The sequence below is a fragment of the Pseudonaja textilis genome, chromosome 3, assembly GCF_049901715.1.
Source record: "Pseudonaja textilis isolate UNSWEBS1 chromosome 3, rPseTex1.2, whole genome shotgun sequence".
NCBI classification, from domain to species: Eukaryota; Metazoa; Chordata; class Lepidosauria; order Squamata; family Elapidae; genus Pseudonaja; species Pseudonaja textilis.
In genome coordinates this window covers 167005024-167022760 of record NC_141992.1, presented here as the reverse complement: position 1 = coordinate 167022760, position 17737 = coordinate 167005024, and the positions used below count along the sequence as shown (strand labels likewise).

Here is a 17737-nt window from a genome sequence, read left to right as displayed (position 1 = left end):
TACTGTAGAGCACAGTTTCCCAACCTTTCTGACTTGGTGACCTGGCGCGTGGGTGGGTGGGGGATAGTTTCCTGCAAGTGGACGGGGAGGGGAGCTTCACCTGTGAGCGTAAGATGGCTGCTGTTCTTGTGATGGGAGCTTCACTTGAGCTCATGCACTTACCTGCCGCTTGCGTGGCTCAATTCCATACAGGCTGCAGGGGTTTGGGGACCCATGCTGTAGAGACTGACACTGTAATCTAGGACCATTTGAAATATTCTGTAAGGATCCATTGTAATTTCCTTAATTTGCAGTTCATTAGAACTGACTTGAGATTCTCTTTTTCTTTCACGCCACCCCAAATAATCACATATTTTCAAGTTATCCATTTTGAGAATCTAAATTGTAAAAACCATATTTAACTGGTGGCAGAATGCATGGCTTACAAAACATCTATTTGTTGATGTAGAATCATTTTCATCTTTGTGCCAATACTTGTATAAATACAAATTTTAAGAATTTTGTAAACTGTTCCACAATTAATAATAACCCCAAGTTATATAAATAATAGGTTATTAATATAAACAATAATAAATAATAATAAAATGGCATATCTGTATTTTTTCCTATCTTACCCCAGGCCATGGTACATCACAATCGTGTTGAACTGCTTCGTCATCCTATTTCTACAGAATATTTACTGATGAAATGGTAGGTAGCCATTTGAAAAAATATTTTCTTTCACATTTTCTTCTAATTCAGGTTCTTTGAAATCTGACCTCTTAAATCAGGTTTTATTTTATTTTATTTTAGTTGATGAAATGGGTAACTTACAAATTTAATAAATACATTTATAATTTATGGAAATAATACATAAAAGTTATGATATCTGTTAGTAACTATAGCATTTGCAAATATAGTAAATATTAACATAAGTATTAGAAATATGTTCTCCGAGCCTCTCCTTGTTTACATTTCTTCCCGTTGAAGTAGAAAATGCTATCATTGATATTATGAAAGTCATACTAAATGCAATTTTACTCTATAGGATGGCCTATGGTTTCCGAGCACATATTTTGAATCTGGCTGTGTATTCCCTTGGCTTAATACCTCTTACTCTCCTGATCACTCATTTAGAGCCAGATGTTTCTTTCAATGCAACACTTAAATATGGACCTTTTGATAATAAGGTATGGCTTTAATTCATTATATTGGCTTGTAGTTGAATTTATCAATAAAGCAATGAACTTGAACGTAGGATTAAGTAATACATATAAATGAATTTGCTTTCATTTATGTTGTGATCTTCCAAAAATCATTGTTGTTAGAATTCTGAAAAAAAAAAGATCTTAATTTGATCTAGAAAAACAGTTCTTAAGATTTTACAGTATTAGTAAACAGAACTGTAAAGTAGTATTTCAAGTCTGTAAAAACATTAACATTTTAAAGTGCATTCTGATGCATTTATTGATTGATTTTATTGACATGGAAACCACCTCTTTTCAGATAGATATTTCAGAACTTTCATGTGGAAAAGGTCAAAATAATATATGTTTCTTTTCAATATCTGCATTTACTTACAGTATACAGCTTAGGAATCTAGGGAGGTCTCTACAACCATTAGAACTCTGGAGAAATATTTTAGTGTGACCTTTCCTGAGGCTACCTTGGTCTTGACTGGATCCTAAATCAGGGATATGCTGCCATATTTATCCTTAGAAGTGAATAGACATTTTCCCCAAAAAAGTAAATGACATTAGACAGAAATTAGGGAGGGATCAAGGCTAAAATAAATTTAAATTTGATTAATTGAGTTTATGTTGCTAACCATTAAGATTTGCTCTTTTATAATTAAAAAAGACAATAATGTTTGGAGTGATACTTGGGATTACACTAGCCAATATTTCGTCTATTGGGGCTAAAGGTTTAGGCACACAATTGTGTAATCTTATGTAAGCTCACACATTGAACCTTTGTTCCTAATTGTATCTGTTTGCAAACATTCAGGAAACAAGGTTTTTAATGAAAGAGAGGAAAGGTAAAAAAAACCAGGTGATAACTAAGAAGATGCTTATTCAACATTGTTTCATATATTCTTGGCACTCTCTGAACTTGGTTGTTTTCCAAAGACATTCATTTGATAACATCTTCAGTGATAGTAAGGAGTTGGGTTTACTTTCATTTATATTCTAATGGCTTTGTCAATGTTGGTCACCAACACCACTCCCACCAACCTAAACCTCAGCCCCTATCAGCACTGATGATGTTACCTAATTCGGTAATAATATATCTGCAAGAAAACAACCAAGTTCCATGATGACCATGGGCCTTTCATTTCAACCCTGAGCTACAAATGTTCTTTTCTATTGCTCCATGTAGTTTGCTACAGTTATTCCCAGCGATTTTAGAGTGAGTAATGCTTGAGTATTATGGATAAAGCAAAAACATCACTTTGGGAGAAGTGATGGAACTGAAATTGAATGTTATGTTGTCCCTTACAGCATATTTACTGTGCTGTGTAGTAGCTGAGTTCACATAACATGTATAATCAATGTCTGGAGCACCCTACCTGACTCCATTGTTACAGCCTCAACCCCTCACAGCTTCAACCTCAAAATGTCTTCTGTGGACCTCACCCCATAGTTAAGAGGTCCTTAAAGGGGGCGTGCATAAGCACACCAGCATGCCTACTGTCCCTGTTTTACTGTCTCCATTCATCTGTATTTACTTTCTTTGTTCATGTTTATGTTCATACCTATACTTGTTATCTTGTACACATTTGACAAATAAATAAATAAATAAATAATAAGGTTGGTTAAAGACTTGGCTCTGCATTTACACAATGTTAGAGATTTTGGCTACTGTCTTCCATAGGTTGCATTTTATACAAATTCTATTTGGATAATAATCAGGGAATTAATTCACTAAATTGAAGAAAGTAAGAAAGAATCCCTGTGGAGTTAGAAATACCTCATAGGGTAACCGGTATAATTTATTTCCTCTGTACTTGGAGCCGGATCCAGGGAATCCTTCTGCCCTCAGAAACCTCTCTTCTTGCCCCCTAAGGAGATTGGGTGATACTGGGGAGTTTTAGTTTCAGTCTTGCAATACAGTGTAATAGTTTTGGTTTAGAAATTTGAGCATTGTTGACCTACTTCTATTTTTCTAAAGAGTACTTTCATGATTCTGTATTTCTGTATTTGTGCAATATTTGTTAATAGTATAAGATTATCTTGTACCATCTAGCACCAGACTTCAGTTTTCAAGTTTGTATATTATGTCTGATTACTAATAATGCAAGATATTGGGCAATTTTCCCATCAGTATAATACATTAAAAGCAAAATGAAAATAGTTTTCTATTTACCCGTTAATATCATTTCCTGTTTTTTTTGCTTGTTTCAGGATTCAAACTTCATTAAAGTTTGTATGTCTTTAGTTTTTATCATGAGTTTATTTGGTATCTGCAAGGAAATAATACAGCTATTCCAACAGGTATTGTCTAATGTTGTGGTTTTTATTTAATATTATTATGTGAGTATTTTATGTGCAGTTAAACATAAAATAATGTTTTTATGAAGAAAATTATTATTCATTATGATCTATTTTTTTTTCCTGTGGATGTGTTCCTTGGAGTTAGTTTTTGGCTCCTAGTAATCTAGCATCTGCCTGAACTAGTTGCTGCAATTTCCTTGATAAGGTTTTTTTTTAAAGTGGTTTCCATTGATGACTTCTTAGGGTTGAGAGAACGTGATTGGCCCACAGTCACCTAGCTGGCTTTGAGCATAAGACAAGATTAGAAATATAACCATTAGTCTAAACTGACTCTCTAGAATCGGTCTATTAATTAGAAACAACATATAATTAAGATATTATATATAATAATATATAATTAATTAGAAATAATATGCTATTTGATTTGCTTCATTTTCAACAATACTTTTTTTTAATATCTTAGAAATTAAATTACTTGTTGGATTATTCTAACCTTCTTGACTGGACAATTTATACTACAAGTATCATTTTCGTGTCATCTTTATTTGTGACATTACCAGTCCGTTTACAGTGGGACTGTGGTGCAATTGCTATACTCTTGGCTTGGACAAACTTCTTACTCTATTTACAAAGGTAAGTTAGAATCTGCAAGAATGTAGTTACAAATTCTTAAATTATTCTATATTAGGTTTTGAACCACTGTAGAATGATTTAAATTCATAGGCTTTTATAAGCATAGCAGTGAATGTGTCTTGTTTTTAGAGAATGGAATATTTCAAGAATATGCAAATAACATAGCTTTAGAACATTATAAGCCTGATACGATATCTGAAAATTGGAACCTAAATAAGTAAAGTTGCTAAAGTAAAGTTGCTGAATTCAAATCAGATTGGGTTCAAATTGTGTGGGACCAAATCAAATCACTGTGTTCATTATTGAAGCAAATTTTCCTAAGCTATGGGCTCCCCCTGTCATGCAACTGGACAAACAAACAAACAAACAAACACTACTTTTATTAGAGACAAGTTTTGAAGAATTATCCCAATATAGTGGGAAAAGTCTATGAAGATTCTCAGTCATTGTTGTCCCAAAGATGCTTTTTCCAGAGGCAACTTGAAGAGTTGCATCAGAGGTAACAGAGAGCTGAAGAAACTTCTTAGATGAGAAGCAAAATGTCTTCAAAGAAAAACAAGAAAGTCCAGTTGCCTCTTGAGAAAACACCTTTGGGATAGTGGGAAAAGAGAAAGTTAATCTCAATCCTTTGACTCGTAGTTGTAGTAAAATGATTCCCTAAGGGACAGGAGGGCTTTTTCACTATGATACCAATTTTCTTGGGTGCAGCTCATCAGACAAAGACAGGGAGACTTCTAGATATTCACCTCAAAGTCTTAACATAGTCCAGTTATTTTTTCCTCAATGACAACCCAATGCCTATTAGACATACATAAATAGGACATGGTTATTAAAGCATACTGTACTTGTATTTATGTTCTCCAGAAACTACTAACTTTCTCAACTAATAATGAAATAATAGTGAGTATAATTAGATGGCATTGTTAGCCATTATCTTCCCCATTACTATATGACAGCAGCAGTTTTATGAAAAATACTTTAATTATGCAGAATCTTTTAACATTCAACTAAAGTATTTTAGTTTCTCATATTACAACAAAAGGAAAAATTCTTCTTCAATATTTCTTCAATTTGAAAATGTGAAATTTACACCATACATAAATAGTTATCGTAGCTAATACATATTTTTGTGAACGTTGGGAGCCATATTGAGAGCAGATGCTCCCACACTGCCACATTTGAGCCTGGGAAAGTGGGAGTGGAGAATTTATTGGAGTATATTTAGTTAGACATAATAACATTCTTTTTCTGATTCAAGGTCAGGTTGTTTTGCACATAAGTGAGAAGAAGTCTTAGTTTGGGACTGATGGTGATTGGGCCATGTGATGTGATGATGGGTTTAGGGGATGGATTTGTAGTTTTCACTTATTGTAAGGAAGCTCGGAACTTTCAGATTTGGGATTTCCCAATTGTGCCAGTTACTATCCAAATAAAAAGGAACCTTTGAGAAGATGTCTGTCTCAGAGTTATTGAGCGGAATGGAGGGTTGCTGGAATGCTGACATTTTTAATGTATTGGAGACTGAATCAGAATTAATGAAAAAGCACAGTTACTAAAATGAGAATCTTATCTAGAAACATTTCTTGGTTGGGAAATTGTAAAGACAAATAAAATAGCAGTGATTTTTATAAACAGAAGACTTCTCAAATGCATCATGTGATTAATAGAGTAAGAAATTTATATATACACCCCTTTTAAAATTCAGTATTGTGTTTTCTCTTCCCAGATTTGAAAATTATGGAATATATATTGTGATGTTTTGGGAAATTTTGAGGACTCTGATACGGATCGTTATTGTTTTCTTTTTTTTAATGTTAGCGTTTGGGCTAAGCTTCTATGTTCTTCTTGGTTCACAGGTTTGAAATACCATATTATATACTTTACAAAATTATTTTAAAGAATTTTTTTTTATTAAAATAACTGAGTTGTTCAGTGGGATTGTTATTACTCAACCCAAGTTAAATGTGACAGAAGAAAACAATAGCACCTTGGGGCTGATGTTCTCTAGCTCTTGATGGATGCGCTAAAATGTGAGGTGGTGGATAGAAGAAACATGGATTTGATTGACTATAAGCCATCAAGTGGCTGTTAACAAAAACAAAGTTTCATTAATTGAGTATGATAGGACTGTTTCATGAATTTGAGGCATGAATTTAGACAACATGAAGGTGTTTTAATAAATTTAATGCCTAAACATACTGAATCTGATTTTAAAAATTCTTTTAACTAAATTAATCAGAAATAAATAATCACTCTTTATTATATTTATTTTCTTAATAAAGTTGGTGTTTCTGGATATTAAATAGCTTTTATTAGAAAATTAATTTTCTAATAACTACAGCTCACTGTTTTATTGGAAATGAGATCCCTCAACATGCATAGATACCCTGAGCCACAAAAAGGAAAGATTAAGTGACTATTTTTGAGGGTATCAAACTCTGCAAAATCCAAATGTACCTACTGTTTAAAAATCAAAATATACTTGTTTCCTACCAATGATAAATGCTTGCAGATTAAAAAACTATATCCATGAATTTTCTTTGGATTGTTTAATGTAAGCACTGAGGGCATTTAAAAATCTATCACAATCTTTATTAGGTATTTTAAATAGAAATTAAAGATATATTTAAAAGAACATGAATATATTATATGATAATATGATAACACATTTGAGATAATAGAACACCTATGAAAAACCAGGAAATCATGTATGAGTCTGAAATCAGAACATTATAAATTACAATCTTTCCTCTTTTTCCTTTTAGCAAACATATGGCACTCCATATCTTTCAGTAATGCAAACATTTTCCATGATGCTAGGAGATAACAACTACCGTGACGCCTTCCTTGAACCAATGCTCACTGATAAACTTCCTTTTCCATTCCTGAGTTTTATAATTCTCATTATCTTTTCTTTACTTATCCCGATTCTCCTTATGAACTTGCTGGTAAGAATTAACTATATTAAGTTCAGATGTTGACAGCATAATTTGGAAATAAATTTATTTTATTTATTTTTTGTCTATGGAAAATATATTTCTGCAGATATGGAGGGAGCAGTTGCTGTAATTTATTAGCAGTAAATAACAGGCATCAGCATCATTTGCTTTTGGGCTTGTTGAGGGCAGAAATAATATGGAATTTTTCCTAATATGGGAAGAACCCTCCTTTTAGTCCATTGCGGTCTATTCTGAGTAACAAACATCAACCACTGTTTGTATTTCTGAAGATATTAATTCAAGGAATTTTAAAGAGATTGTACATAGGAATTTCTGCAGGCAAATCACACAGCTAGTGGTACCTGTATTTCCTTTAATGTATTATTTATGATGCTTATAGTCACTGAAGACATTACAACAAAACTGCATGACTGCCATCCAGAAATGGCCCAAGTGTTATGAGAATGTTTATTCTTCTTCTTGAAATACCTGAACAATAAACTCTCATTATCTTTTACACGTTCAATGCAGGGGCACCAGAAAAAGCTACTTTCCAATCGTTTCCATATAGGATTACTGTAGCAAGTTGTATCTTGGGACCATCTTTGAAAATCTGAGTGATTCAAAATATGGCATCTAGGTTGATTATAGTTGAAATTAACATCTATTTGCATTTTATTTCAAATTTGTTCAATTTAGTCTTTTGGGGGTACAGTGAATTGGGAAGATTAAAAGCTTTTAATGGTTACAGATGAAGGAATCCAAGGCTCTACTTATTTCACCTGGACTATCAATTCATTATGAGGTCCATTTCTGATGGTTGCTCAGCTTTGAAATTAAAAAAGAGATATTAAGTCAGTGTCTAAACCTGCACCTCTTTTTTCTTATAATGGATGGGTGGACATCTATTATTTTGATTATTTCCATGGTACTTTTGATATTTTTTTAGGATACGAAGGAATTCATTATTTTAGTTATGTTTGAATTACTGCATTAATTTTTTGTAAGTGCTATTGTATGCCATCCTTGTTTTTTGTATTGTACAAAAGTCTGCCTGGATTTGTATGCAAAGTAATATTTTGATTTATTGAATATATATTGGATACCTATGGAGTTTCTCAGGTCATGGTTGTCCCAAAAGTGCTTTTTTAAGAGGCAACTGGACTTTCTGGTTTTTCTTTGAAGACATTTTGCTTCTCATCCAAGAAGCTTCTTCAACTCTTCAACTCTGAAGAAGCTTCTTGGATGAGAGGTGAAACATCTTCAAAAACCAGAAAGTCCAGTTGCTTCTTGAAAAAGCACCTTTGAGAAAATATGTATGTTAGGTTTCTGTTAAGATGGTAGGACTTTTTAGTTTTAATTTTGGTAAACCTGTGATTTAACCGAAAGGATTGAAATATTTGGAAAGCATAAAAAAACCCTTGCTGATTCTGATTTCTGTATTATAGATTGGTTTGGCTGTTGGTGACATTGCAGAGGTACAAAAGTTTGCTGCAATGAAAAGAATAGCAATGCAGGTTTGTGAAGTGCATGATCAATTTTATATTGATTATATATAGGAGTTCATTTTTGTCCTTTGTTGGTGGGAAAGTAAATTGAAAAATTGCCTGAATTATTCTTCTGACAAGTTATATGAAACTCTAGAAACCTAAAGATAAGGAAAATAAGGAATCTTTAATGTATTAAAATCCAGGAATGAATATGTACATACATATCCATCACACTATGCCCTTTGTTAATGTGCAACATTATGCAAAGCATAGATGTGACATAAAAATGGTATTCCAAAGAAATTAAAGATGCATGATCAGAAAATAAGAACTTCCACAATGCTTCCTTACTTTTTCAACCTTGAAAATCATTCTTACTCTCATCATGTCTAAATATTGCTTCAGACAGTGCCTTCTGTTGTTACAATTTTCATTGTCTCCCTTCCTGAGGATGCATTTGGTTTTCCTTTACCACATTCTGAAGAATCCCACTAAAACTAAATTCAATTTTTATATTTCCCCTTACAAATTTAACTCATGTTTCCATGTATCAAAGTGGTGAAAGCATGCTTATATTTGCAGTAGTATTTCTTTTGATAAATTTATTATTTACAACAGATCACATACTGCTAATCTACTACTTTTCTGCCAGTATCTGCCCATCTTAAAACTTGTCCCTCCATTTTCACTTCCAGAAAACATTCTACCAAGTTACATGGATTCTTCTGTTTGTTTTAGTCTTTCACCACTTAGCTATATCATGAATTTTTTTATTCTATTTTTTCTGTCAAACACAATTTACTTAGCATTTGATTCATTAATGTTCATATGATTTTTTCTGGTTGTTTCAGTCTAGCTAATATTCATTTTAAATAATGTTCTCATCTAATGGGTATAATTGGCATATATTCACATCCATAAGCATCATGTAATTGTGGAGAGCCTTTTATCATAAATGTATTAAACAAATAAGAAACATCATAAATCTTTTATTTGTTTTCTGTTTGGTGTTAAACAATTCACTAAGCTCTCAATTTAATCCTATGATACTTTACCTCCATCATATATTTTATGCCATTGAGTAACTATTTGTGATAAAATGTTAAATGTAACCTATACTTTTTTTCAAAGATTTTTCTCTAAATCAACAAATGTACAGTAAACTTTCTCATTTTTATATATTTTTCAATGACTAGTACAAATGCAATTTATACATGCCCTGCCTTGCACAAACTGACTTATACAAACCCAAATTTTGTTCAGTGCCACCATGATATCCTTTTACCTTAATTCTTCCTAACACCTTCCTAGCCATAACTAATCCTAAACCTTTTGTCTACATTCCTGTTATTCGTATTGGGAAACCATAATAGCATTCTTCCAATTTGCACCCAGATTAAACCTGTCATGCATCCATTCCACAAGAAAGTACATGCATATTTCGATAGTCCTTCAGACATACTATATACACCTGCAGCTTTGCTAGTCTCAATTATATCACATCATTTATAGCTTTATTTTCTATAAATTTATTCCAGTCTATGGCATATGCATTTCAGATTCTTTTCAGTCTTTGACACATCACTGTTATTCTAAATGTTATTTCTAAAACACTTTTTTTAGTATCCCCTCCCTTCATTTTTTTTCTTTTTTTCAGCAGCTCTATTCATGCTCTTTAACATTTGCTTCTTACATTCCAATTCACAGTCTCTTATGCAATAGTTCTTGCCAAATTGTGCATAGATAATTCATAAATAATGATATCTGCCACTCCTCTTGGTTAATTGAAGACTTCATATAAAGCATGTTTTTAAGATTAGTTGTCCCTGTGCCATGTACAATATCCACAGCTAATGATAAGAATCAAATCAATCAATTTGAGTATACTTTGGTCAGGCTTGCAGAAGGACAACTAAGTCCAATTGTTTTCCTGGGCACATTCATGCTACTCTATGCAATCCAAAGATTGTGTTGCTATCCAACACACTTTTGTTGACATGCTACCTGCCTATACATATGTGTGTGCCTTTTACTTTCTTGCTTTAACAATGCCTGTTATGATGCCCAGCTAATCTTTGAAATACTTAATCCAAATATGGATTAATCTTGGATTTCCCAGGGTTGGAAATTTTATCAGCATTTCCAATTACTTTAAAGCTTTATAATATATGAAACATTATCCTTAAGACATAAGCTTTTAATATGCTGTTATGAGAAATGACATGAGCAGATATTAATTTATCATTTTTTCTATTCATCTATTTGTGAGGGATGATGGAAAACCTTAACTTTTTACCCCAAAAGAATAATCAACATTACCTAAGCTGAAATTTATAACAATTTTCCTATATTGTGTGTAGAATTACACACAATGTAGAAAAAATGTTATAAATTTAAGCTTAGGAAGTGAATGGATAGCCCAGTTCTGATGGCACAATTCTTTAGTTTTATGTATTTAGCAAGATTATTAAAGATGTATTTATTTTTGTTAGGTTCAACTTCATACGAACCTGGAAAAAAAACTGCCTTATTGGTTTCTCAGGAGAGTTGATCAAGAATCCATTGTTGTGTATCCTAATAGACCTAGATATTGTGGCTTTATGGTAAGTTAAAAACAAGAATGTCTGGTCTTTATGATTTCTATCCATCCTCCAAGCCCCAGAAACAGGAAGAGAAGAATAGAGAGGGCCAGACTAATGCAATTCTTCAATTTTTCAATTTTGTAATGGTTTCCATGGGCTAAACTGACAATAAAACTCAAAGCAAAGAGAAATTGGCCTCTCCTTATTGTTGCTTTGACAGTGAATGCAATGAGGAAAGAAGCTGGTACCTTTTCTTTGCTCTTTCTGTTTGTTTAGTCTCCTGCCAGAGCATCAGAGAAGCTAAGAAGCAGAAAGGTCTGACAAATAGGTAAGCCAAAAGGAGAGACATTTGAAGTTCACCAAGAGAACCAGAGAACAATAACTCCACTGCAAACCAGACTCATAACTGGTTTTTGGAATAACAGAATAACAGAGTTGGAAGGGACTTTAGATGTCTTCTAGTCCAACCTTCTGCTCAAGCAGGAAACTCTATACCATTTTAAGCAAACTGTGATCCAATCTCTTCTTAAAAATCTTCAACTTGTTGAGCAAGTTGTTCCACTGATTAATTGTTCTAACTGTCAGGAAATTTCTCCCTACTTCTAGGTTGATTCTCTTCTTAATTAGTTTCCAGCCATTACTTCTTGTCCTGTCTTCGGGTGCTTTGGAAAATAAAGAAGAAATAAAATATTTTACTTAAGATGCTTTACAAGCTTCAAAGAAGTTTTGATTTCTGTGTGGTACGATCTTAAGTTTGTTAGAAGAATTTTATCATTTCTATTAATTCCTATTTTTTATAGAGTGTGTTTCAATATTGCTTTGGATGGGATAATATAGCAGCTGATACGCAGAGTGCTGATACAACATTAGAACTAGAAGTATTGAAACAGAAGTACAGGTATTTGTTAATTCTATGCTAAGGAAATAAAGTAATGAAGTTTCTATTAGTTTGAAATTATGACTTTGTAGACTAAGGACAGTATTTTATTTTCAATAGTATTATTAAAACACAATATAAATTACTGTGAACTGTATTTTTACTGTAGACAGTAAAATAGCAAGCATTTACTGAACCATTTTTCAATAATTTTCATAGTATATTTCTCAGAATCCTGGAGCTAGTAAAAGTCTCACATGCATCTTGGGCTATGTTCCTCGCTACAATCAAGACAATCTTACAACATTCAAAATTTCTCAATATTTTCAATTTTCAAAATAATATTTATATATTTTATATATTATTAAATATATAAATCGAAAGGCCTTTGTTATTCATGTATTGATAAGATAATGATCAAGTGACAAACTGGATTTATTACGAACAGCATGGATTCAAATTTGACTTGAAACAAAAAAAGAACTTGACCTAATGTAAGGAAAATGCTATTATTCTCTATATAGCATGTACAGGGTTAACTTTTAGTAAATGCCAACTTCAATACAGTACCCAAGAAAAATGGAGTTGATAAGTTGTTCTCAACTATCATTATTCTGCATTGGTTGAAGAACTTGAACCTTTATCAAACTACAAAAATGTTCCAAAATATGAAGAGAATGTAGAAAAAAGGAAGAAAAATTCCCTTCTGCATGGGAATAAGTCATAAAATGCTCACAATCATAACCCTTGAATTACAAAAGCTTGTTTCAAATCAAATACTTTTAAAATAATTTATGTACGATTTCTTTTAAATCTCTTGTAACTTTGAATTGGGGTAAATATTTTTGTAATCAAAAGTAAAAATTTTCTGCAAAAGTAAATCTTGTCAAAATAATTTAAAGTGCATCATCTTCAGAAAAGATTCATTAAGTATCTTAATCATCTTTTCATATTTAATACATTTTAACATGTACAGTAATATATCTTGATTAAAATGTGCATCTTCTTTAGGTTTTCTGAGTGATGTCATAAAGTTAAGTCAAAAAAGTTAAACATGTTTTAATTTCATTTCATTTTAAAATTAAATAGTAGCAAACATGTTTTAGAGGGATTCAGGGAGTGTGATCAAGATATAAGGTTGTGCATGCAGCTCTAAGGTCCTCGTTGTCAATCCTGGTGTAGCTTGTATAACTTACCAACTTGTCCTATAATAAATTTATGTTTTTGGTCTCCAGGCTTAAGGACATTGCAACTCTGGTGGAAAAACAGCACAATCTCCTGAAACTAGTCGCACAAAAGATGGAAATAATGTCTGAGGCAGAGGATGAAGATCCAAATGATTTATTCCAGAACAAATTTAGGAAAGAGCAGTTGGAACATAAGAGCAGTAAATGGGATACAGTGCTCAAAGCAGTGAAATCAAAATGTGCCTAATTTGGTTACAACTATCCTCATATTTTTTATAAAATAGTTTCCTAGTAGGAAACAAGTTAACACTATGGCATTTTAAGTTGGGATAGAAGTTACCATTGTGGGACAGTAGTACGTCAATGTAGTTTGCAGATTGATTAGCAAGTCCCCTCAATTCCAGTCAAGCTGATTAATAAACAGATACTGAGCTATATAATGCTGGATATTCCCTTTCTCTTGGCTCCCTATAGATGATTGCTCACTGTAATGTTCCAATAGTGGCTAACCATGCCTGGCTGAATCAAAAACGATTTCAGCATAACTACCATAGGTTGTATTCTGTATTAGAGGCTTTCCTCCAGCTGCATGGTATAATATTAATTTAGTTATTACCATATATGAAAATGTTTCCAACAAGGCAATATGTAAAAGGCAATCTTAGTTTCTTAAATATTAACACATATCATAATTAATGCAGTAGCAGCTTTGCTGTTGAATTGAGGCCAACTAAGTCAAATTTATCTCTTTGGAATGTCAAAAAGATTAATATTATAGTTGGCTTCTCAGAGTCAGTACAATCTCATTTACATTAAAAAAATGGTTTTCCTGAAAGTTGGTAATAGGGAATATTGAAGATTGGCCTCTATGCATATTGTAGGGAATAATTATATGAGGGGCACTGGGCTAGAAAACAAGAGACTGTGAGTTCAAGTCCTACCTAAGTCATAAAAGCTGGTTAGGCAACCTTGGGCTAGTCATTCTCTTGCAGCCCAATTCATTTCACAGGGTTGTTTTGGGCAAAATAGGTGAAGGAAAGTGTGTTAGATATGTCTACCACCTTGACTTATTTGTAAACATAATAAAGCTTTCAGCTTTATTAAAATATAAGCTTTAATTATCAAATTCATTTATTTATAGCGGGCTATAAATAAATGAATTTGATAATTAAAGCTTTTTAAAAACATTTTTGGCAGATTAAACATTTAATTCATCAACTAATTAAATAATTTTGTTTATATATCTAACAAATACTTAGGTTTGGGCAATTGCTTTGTCACATCTAAAATTCTTCAAGATTCTTTCAACTTGCATTTTCTCACAATATTCTTCAAAGGTGGTAGAATTGCCTCTGAAAATTTGAGTCTAGACACATCTAGAAAATGTCAGGTTGGGGGTTGCTGCTTATTTCAGTTAATTCTGAGTGTATCAATTTACTGAGAAACATGTCTTGGGTGGCTGGGTGGGTGCACATCCATCTGCACACACAAGTCAGTGTTGACTCCTGATAACTGCCTGGGCTAGTTCCTGCAGTTTTTTGGCATGATTTTGCACAGGGTTTACCATTGCCTCCCCCCTAGGTACATGAGTGGTTCAAGTTACATAGCTGGTTTTGTTCCTAAGGTGGACTAGAACTATGGTGCCTTAACCATCAAACCAAACTTAGTTCTCTTAATACCTCTAGTCCATTTTAAAACAAAACAAATTCATAGGGCTGTGCAAAGTGTTAGAAAGAAATGATTCACAAAGAATGTTGGTATGAGAGAAGAACCATTCCTTATAGCAATAAAGCAACTGCATATTTTGGAAAGTTTAATGCAGTTGCTTTTTATGGCTACCTATGTATCTGATTTGCTTTGCTGATGTTCCTAGAGGGAGCATTAATTGTACATTGGAAGGATTTATCTTGTATGATGGTTCACCTCTTGAAGAGTCCTTGTTGCTCTTTGAGCATTACAAGTTTGGTTAAAAAAAAAAGTCTGAAATCAAACAACTAAGCTCAGAAAGCATCAAGGGCTCACGGTTCTATTCTGAACTGCAGATATTCTCTTCTCTTGATTCAGCTCTTCCAAATGATGTGTTTGCTTTGAAAGAAAGTGCTTTGCTCATGCTTATGTACTTTAAAAGCACCTTTTTTAGCAATAGCAATAGCATTTAGACTTATATATTTTCTTATACAGCACTCTCTGAGTGATTTACAAACGTCAGCATATTGCCCCCAACCATCTGGGTCCTCATATTACCAATCTCAGAAGGATGGAAGACTGAGTCAACCTTGAGCAGTCGGGATTGAACTCCTGGTGTGTGGGCAAGTTAGCTTGCAATACTGCACTCTAACCACTGTGCCACCATAGCCCATTACTTTTAAATGCTTTGCATGCTAAACCTTTGCTTTTATATCATATGTGAAATTAATTGAGTAAATTATGTAAAAAGATATGTCTCTATCCAGTGGTACATTCATTATGTGTTATAGAAACAGAAATAAACTATAGTAAATATCATATATTAGCTAAAATTTCAAATAACTGCAGATCTAATCAGATATAAATTCCATAAAGTTCAGTGGACTTGTTAAGATAATACAATCTAAATATATGATGAGCATTGTTATCTAGTAATAAAATATTAGAATAAAAATATTAAACTATTGTATTGAAGAAGTTCAGACTAATGCTTCCTTTAGTTTTAACCCAAGGCTGACTTTGTTGATATATTATTCAACAGATAAAATAATGTTACAATTTGTGCAGATGTAAAGAACAATAAAGATATTGTAATCATTTTCCTGTTTCAGTAAAACTCCTAATAAACCTGCTTATTTGCTTATGCTCTCTTCCCTCATTGGAGGATTTGTATAACATGGGATGTAGAAGGAAGATACAAAAGATCTTGAGAGACCCTTCACATCCAGGCCACTCGTTTGAGATCCTACCATCAGGAAGACGATATAGAGTGCTGAAAGCTAGGACAAGTAGATTTAAACATAGCTTTTACCCAAGTGCTGTGATCAGGTTAAATGCAGAGTTATGAATCTGGTGGTCTTAACATATATATATCCTGGTTGTATAGTTTTTAACTTATTTGTTTTAATTTGTTTTACATTGTTATTTGTATATGTCTTTTGGTGTTGTTCAGTTGTATGTTGTGAAAGAGCACCTTATTTCGTTGTTCTCAGGTTCTGAGTACAATGACAATAAATTTATCTTATTTCTATACCATCCAGTTGTCTTTTTTTCTAAAACATAATGTAATAAATTTTATGCATTTTATTGTGTCTTCTTCTAGTAATGACTGTGAGTTTTAAAATCTAAACATTATTTTATCCATCCAGTAAATTTCTGCTTTCTTTAAAAGTGTAAGGAAATTACTATTCCACTTGAGGAAGCCACAGAGGATTTAGTCATTTGAAAATATCCAATCTTCCTGCTTCTGTAGAACGTAGTACACGAACAGTTCTAGTCTATTTTCTGAGTTGGAATCTGCCTAATGTCCCCCAATTTCCACAGTTATCTAGCACTTTCCACTTGTGTTGAGAATAGTTTCTAGAATTGCCAGTTATCATCAAACAAGTCACAGGTCCATTTACAAAGAATGTTGTTTTATTTGCAGATGTTTTTGGTTTTCAGGCTGAGCCACCTTTCCCAGTCTGCGGCTGTCCAGATGCACTGGGACCAAAATTCCCAGAACACTTATATAGAGCAGGCTTATATGCAAGCTGATACAAAGAAATGGCCACTTTTTGAGATGCACATGCCATTATTTTCAATATTATTGCATTGCATAGAGCAAAATTGCTAGGATTTAACAGCAAACCATCACATGTAGATATGGAATATATCACACCCATATATCTATTGCCTCTGATGAAAATATTTCATGGGGATGGAAATATTCCCCCCCCCTTTTTTTAGCCTAGTAATTTTGTGTCAATTCCTCTTAAATGACTTGTGTCAACTTTTTAAAAATGTATTTTTGAGGCTATGACTATAGCAAAGAAATATTGGCAGTGTTGTAGTCTATCATAACACTAGATGGCAGTGAATGCTAGTATTTCCTATGAACCATTTAATTGGCTGTTAAAGGATTTGGTAGAAGAATTTTACAGCATATATTCTAAATCAAATGTGTTAAAGAGTATTTAAGAACTAGGTTAATAGAAGTTAATAGAAGAGATTGAAGAATATGGGCAAGTGGCAGGATTGAAAATAAATAAAGATAAAACAAAGATATTAGTGAAAAATATGGCTGAATAATAAAAGATAGAATTGATAGATTGAATACCCAGATCACAAAAAAGGTTAAATATTTAGGAAAACAACTAACAGCAAGGTGTGGAACCTTAAAGTACCCGCCTAGATGAACACAAAAACGCAGTAAAAAAGCTGGAACACACTTCCTCACTAGTCCAACACATGAAAGCCACAGGTCACAGCATCAACTTCAATGGCACCAAAACCCTAGCCACTATAGAAAACCCCAGCCACAGAATTATCAGAGAAGCCATAGAGATTGAAAAAGGACCTGAAAGCATGAATAGAAGAGATGATTCCAC

The 17737-nt window shown here is 32.8% G+C and overlaps 1 protein-coding gene across 1 annotated transcript in view; it reads left to right on the top strand.

The window, feature by feature from the left end:
* TRPA1 (transient receptor potential cation channel subfamily A member 1) overlaps positions 1-16391 on the top strand; it is a 43981-nt gene extending 27590 nt beyond the window's left edge. The window contains exons 19-28 of the mRNA XM_087931380.1: positions 620-690; positions 1028-1169; positions 3384-3473; positions 3937-4106; positions 5833-5962; positions 6872-7054; positions 8494-8562; positions 11028-11138; positions 11918-12015; positions 13230-16391. Of these exons, the coding sequence (XP_087787506.1) occupies positions 620-690; positions 1028-1169; positions 3384-3473; positions 3937-4106; positions 5833-5962; positions 6872-7054; positions 8494-8562; positions 11028-11138; positions 11918-12015; positions 13230-13428 (1263 nt within the window). The 3' untranslated portion in view covers positions 13429-16391. The remainder of the gene's footprint in view (positions 1-619; positions 691-1027; positions 1170-3383; positions 3474-3936; positions 4107-5832; positions 5963-6871; positions 7055-8493; positions 8563-11027; positions 11139-11917; positions 12016-13229) is intronic.
* Positions 16392-17737: the final 1346 nt, after the last annotated feature.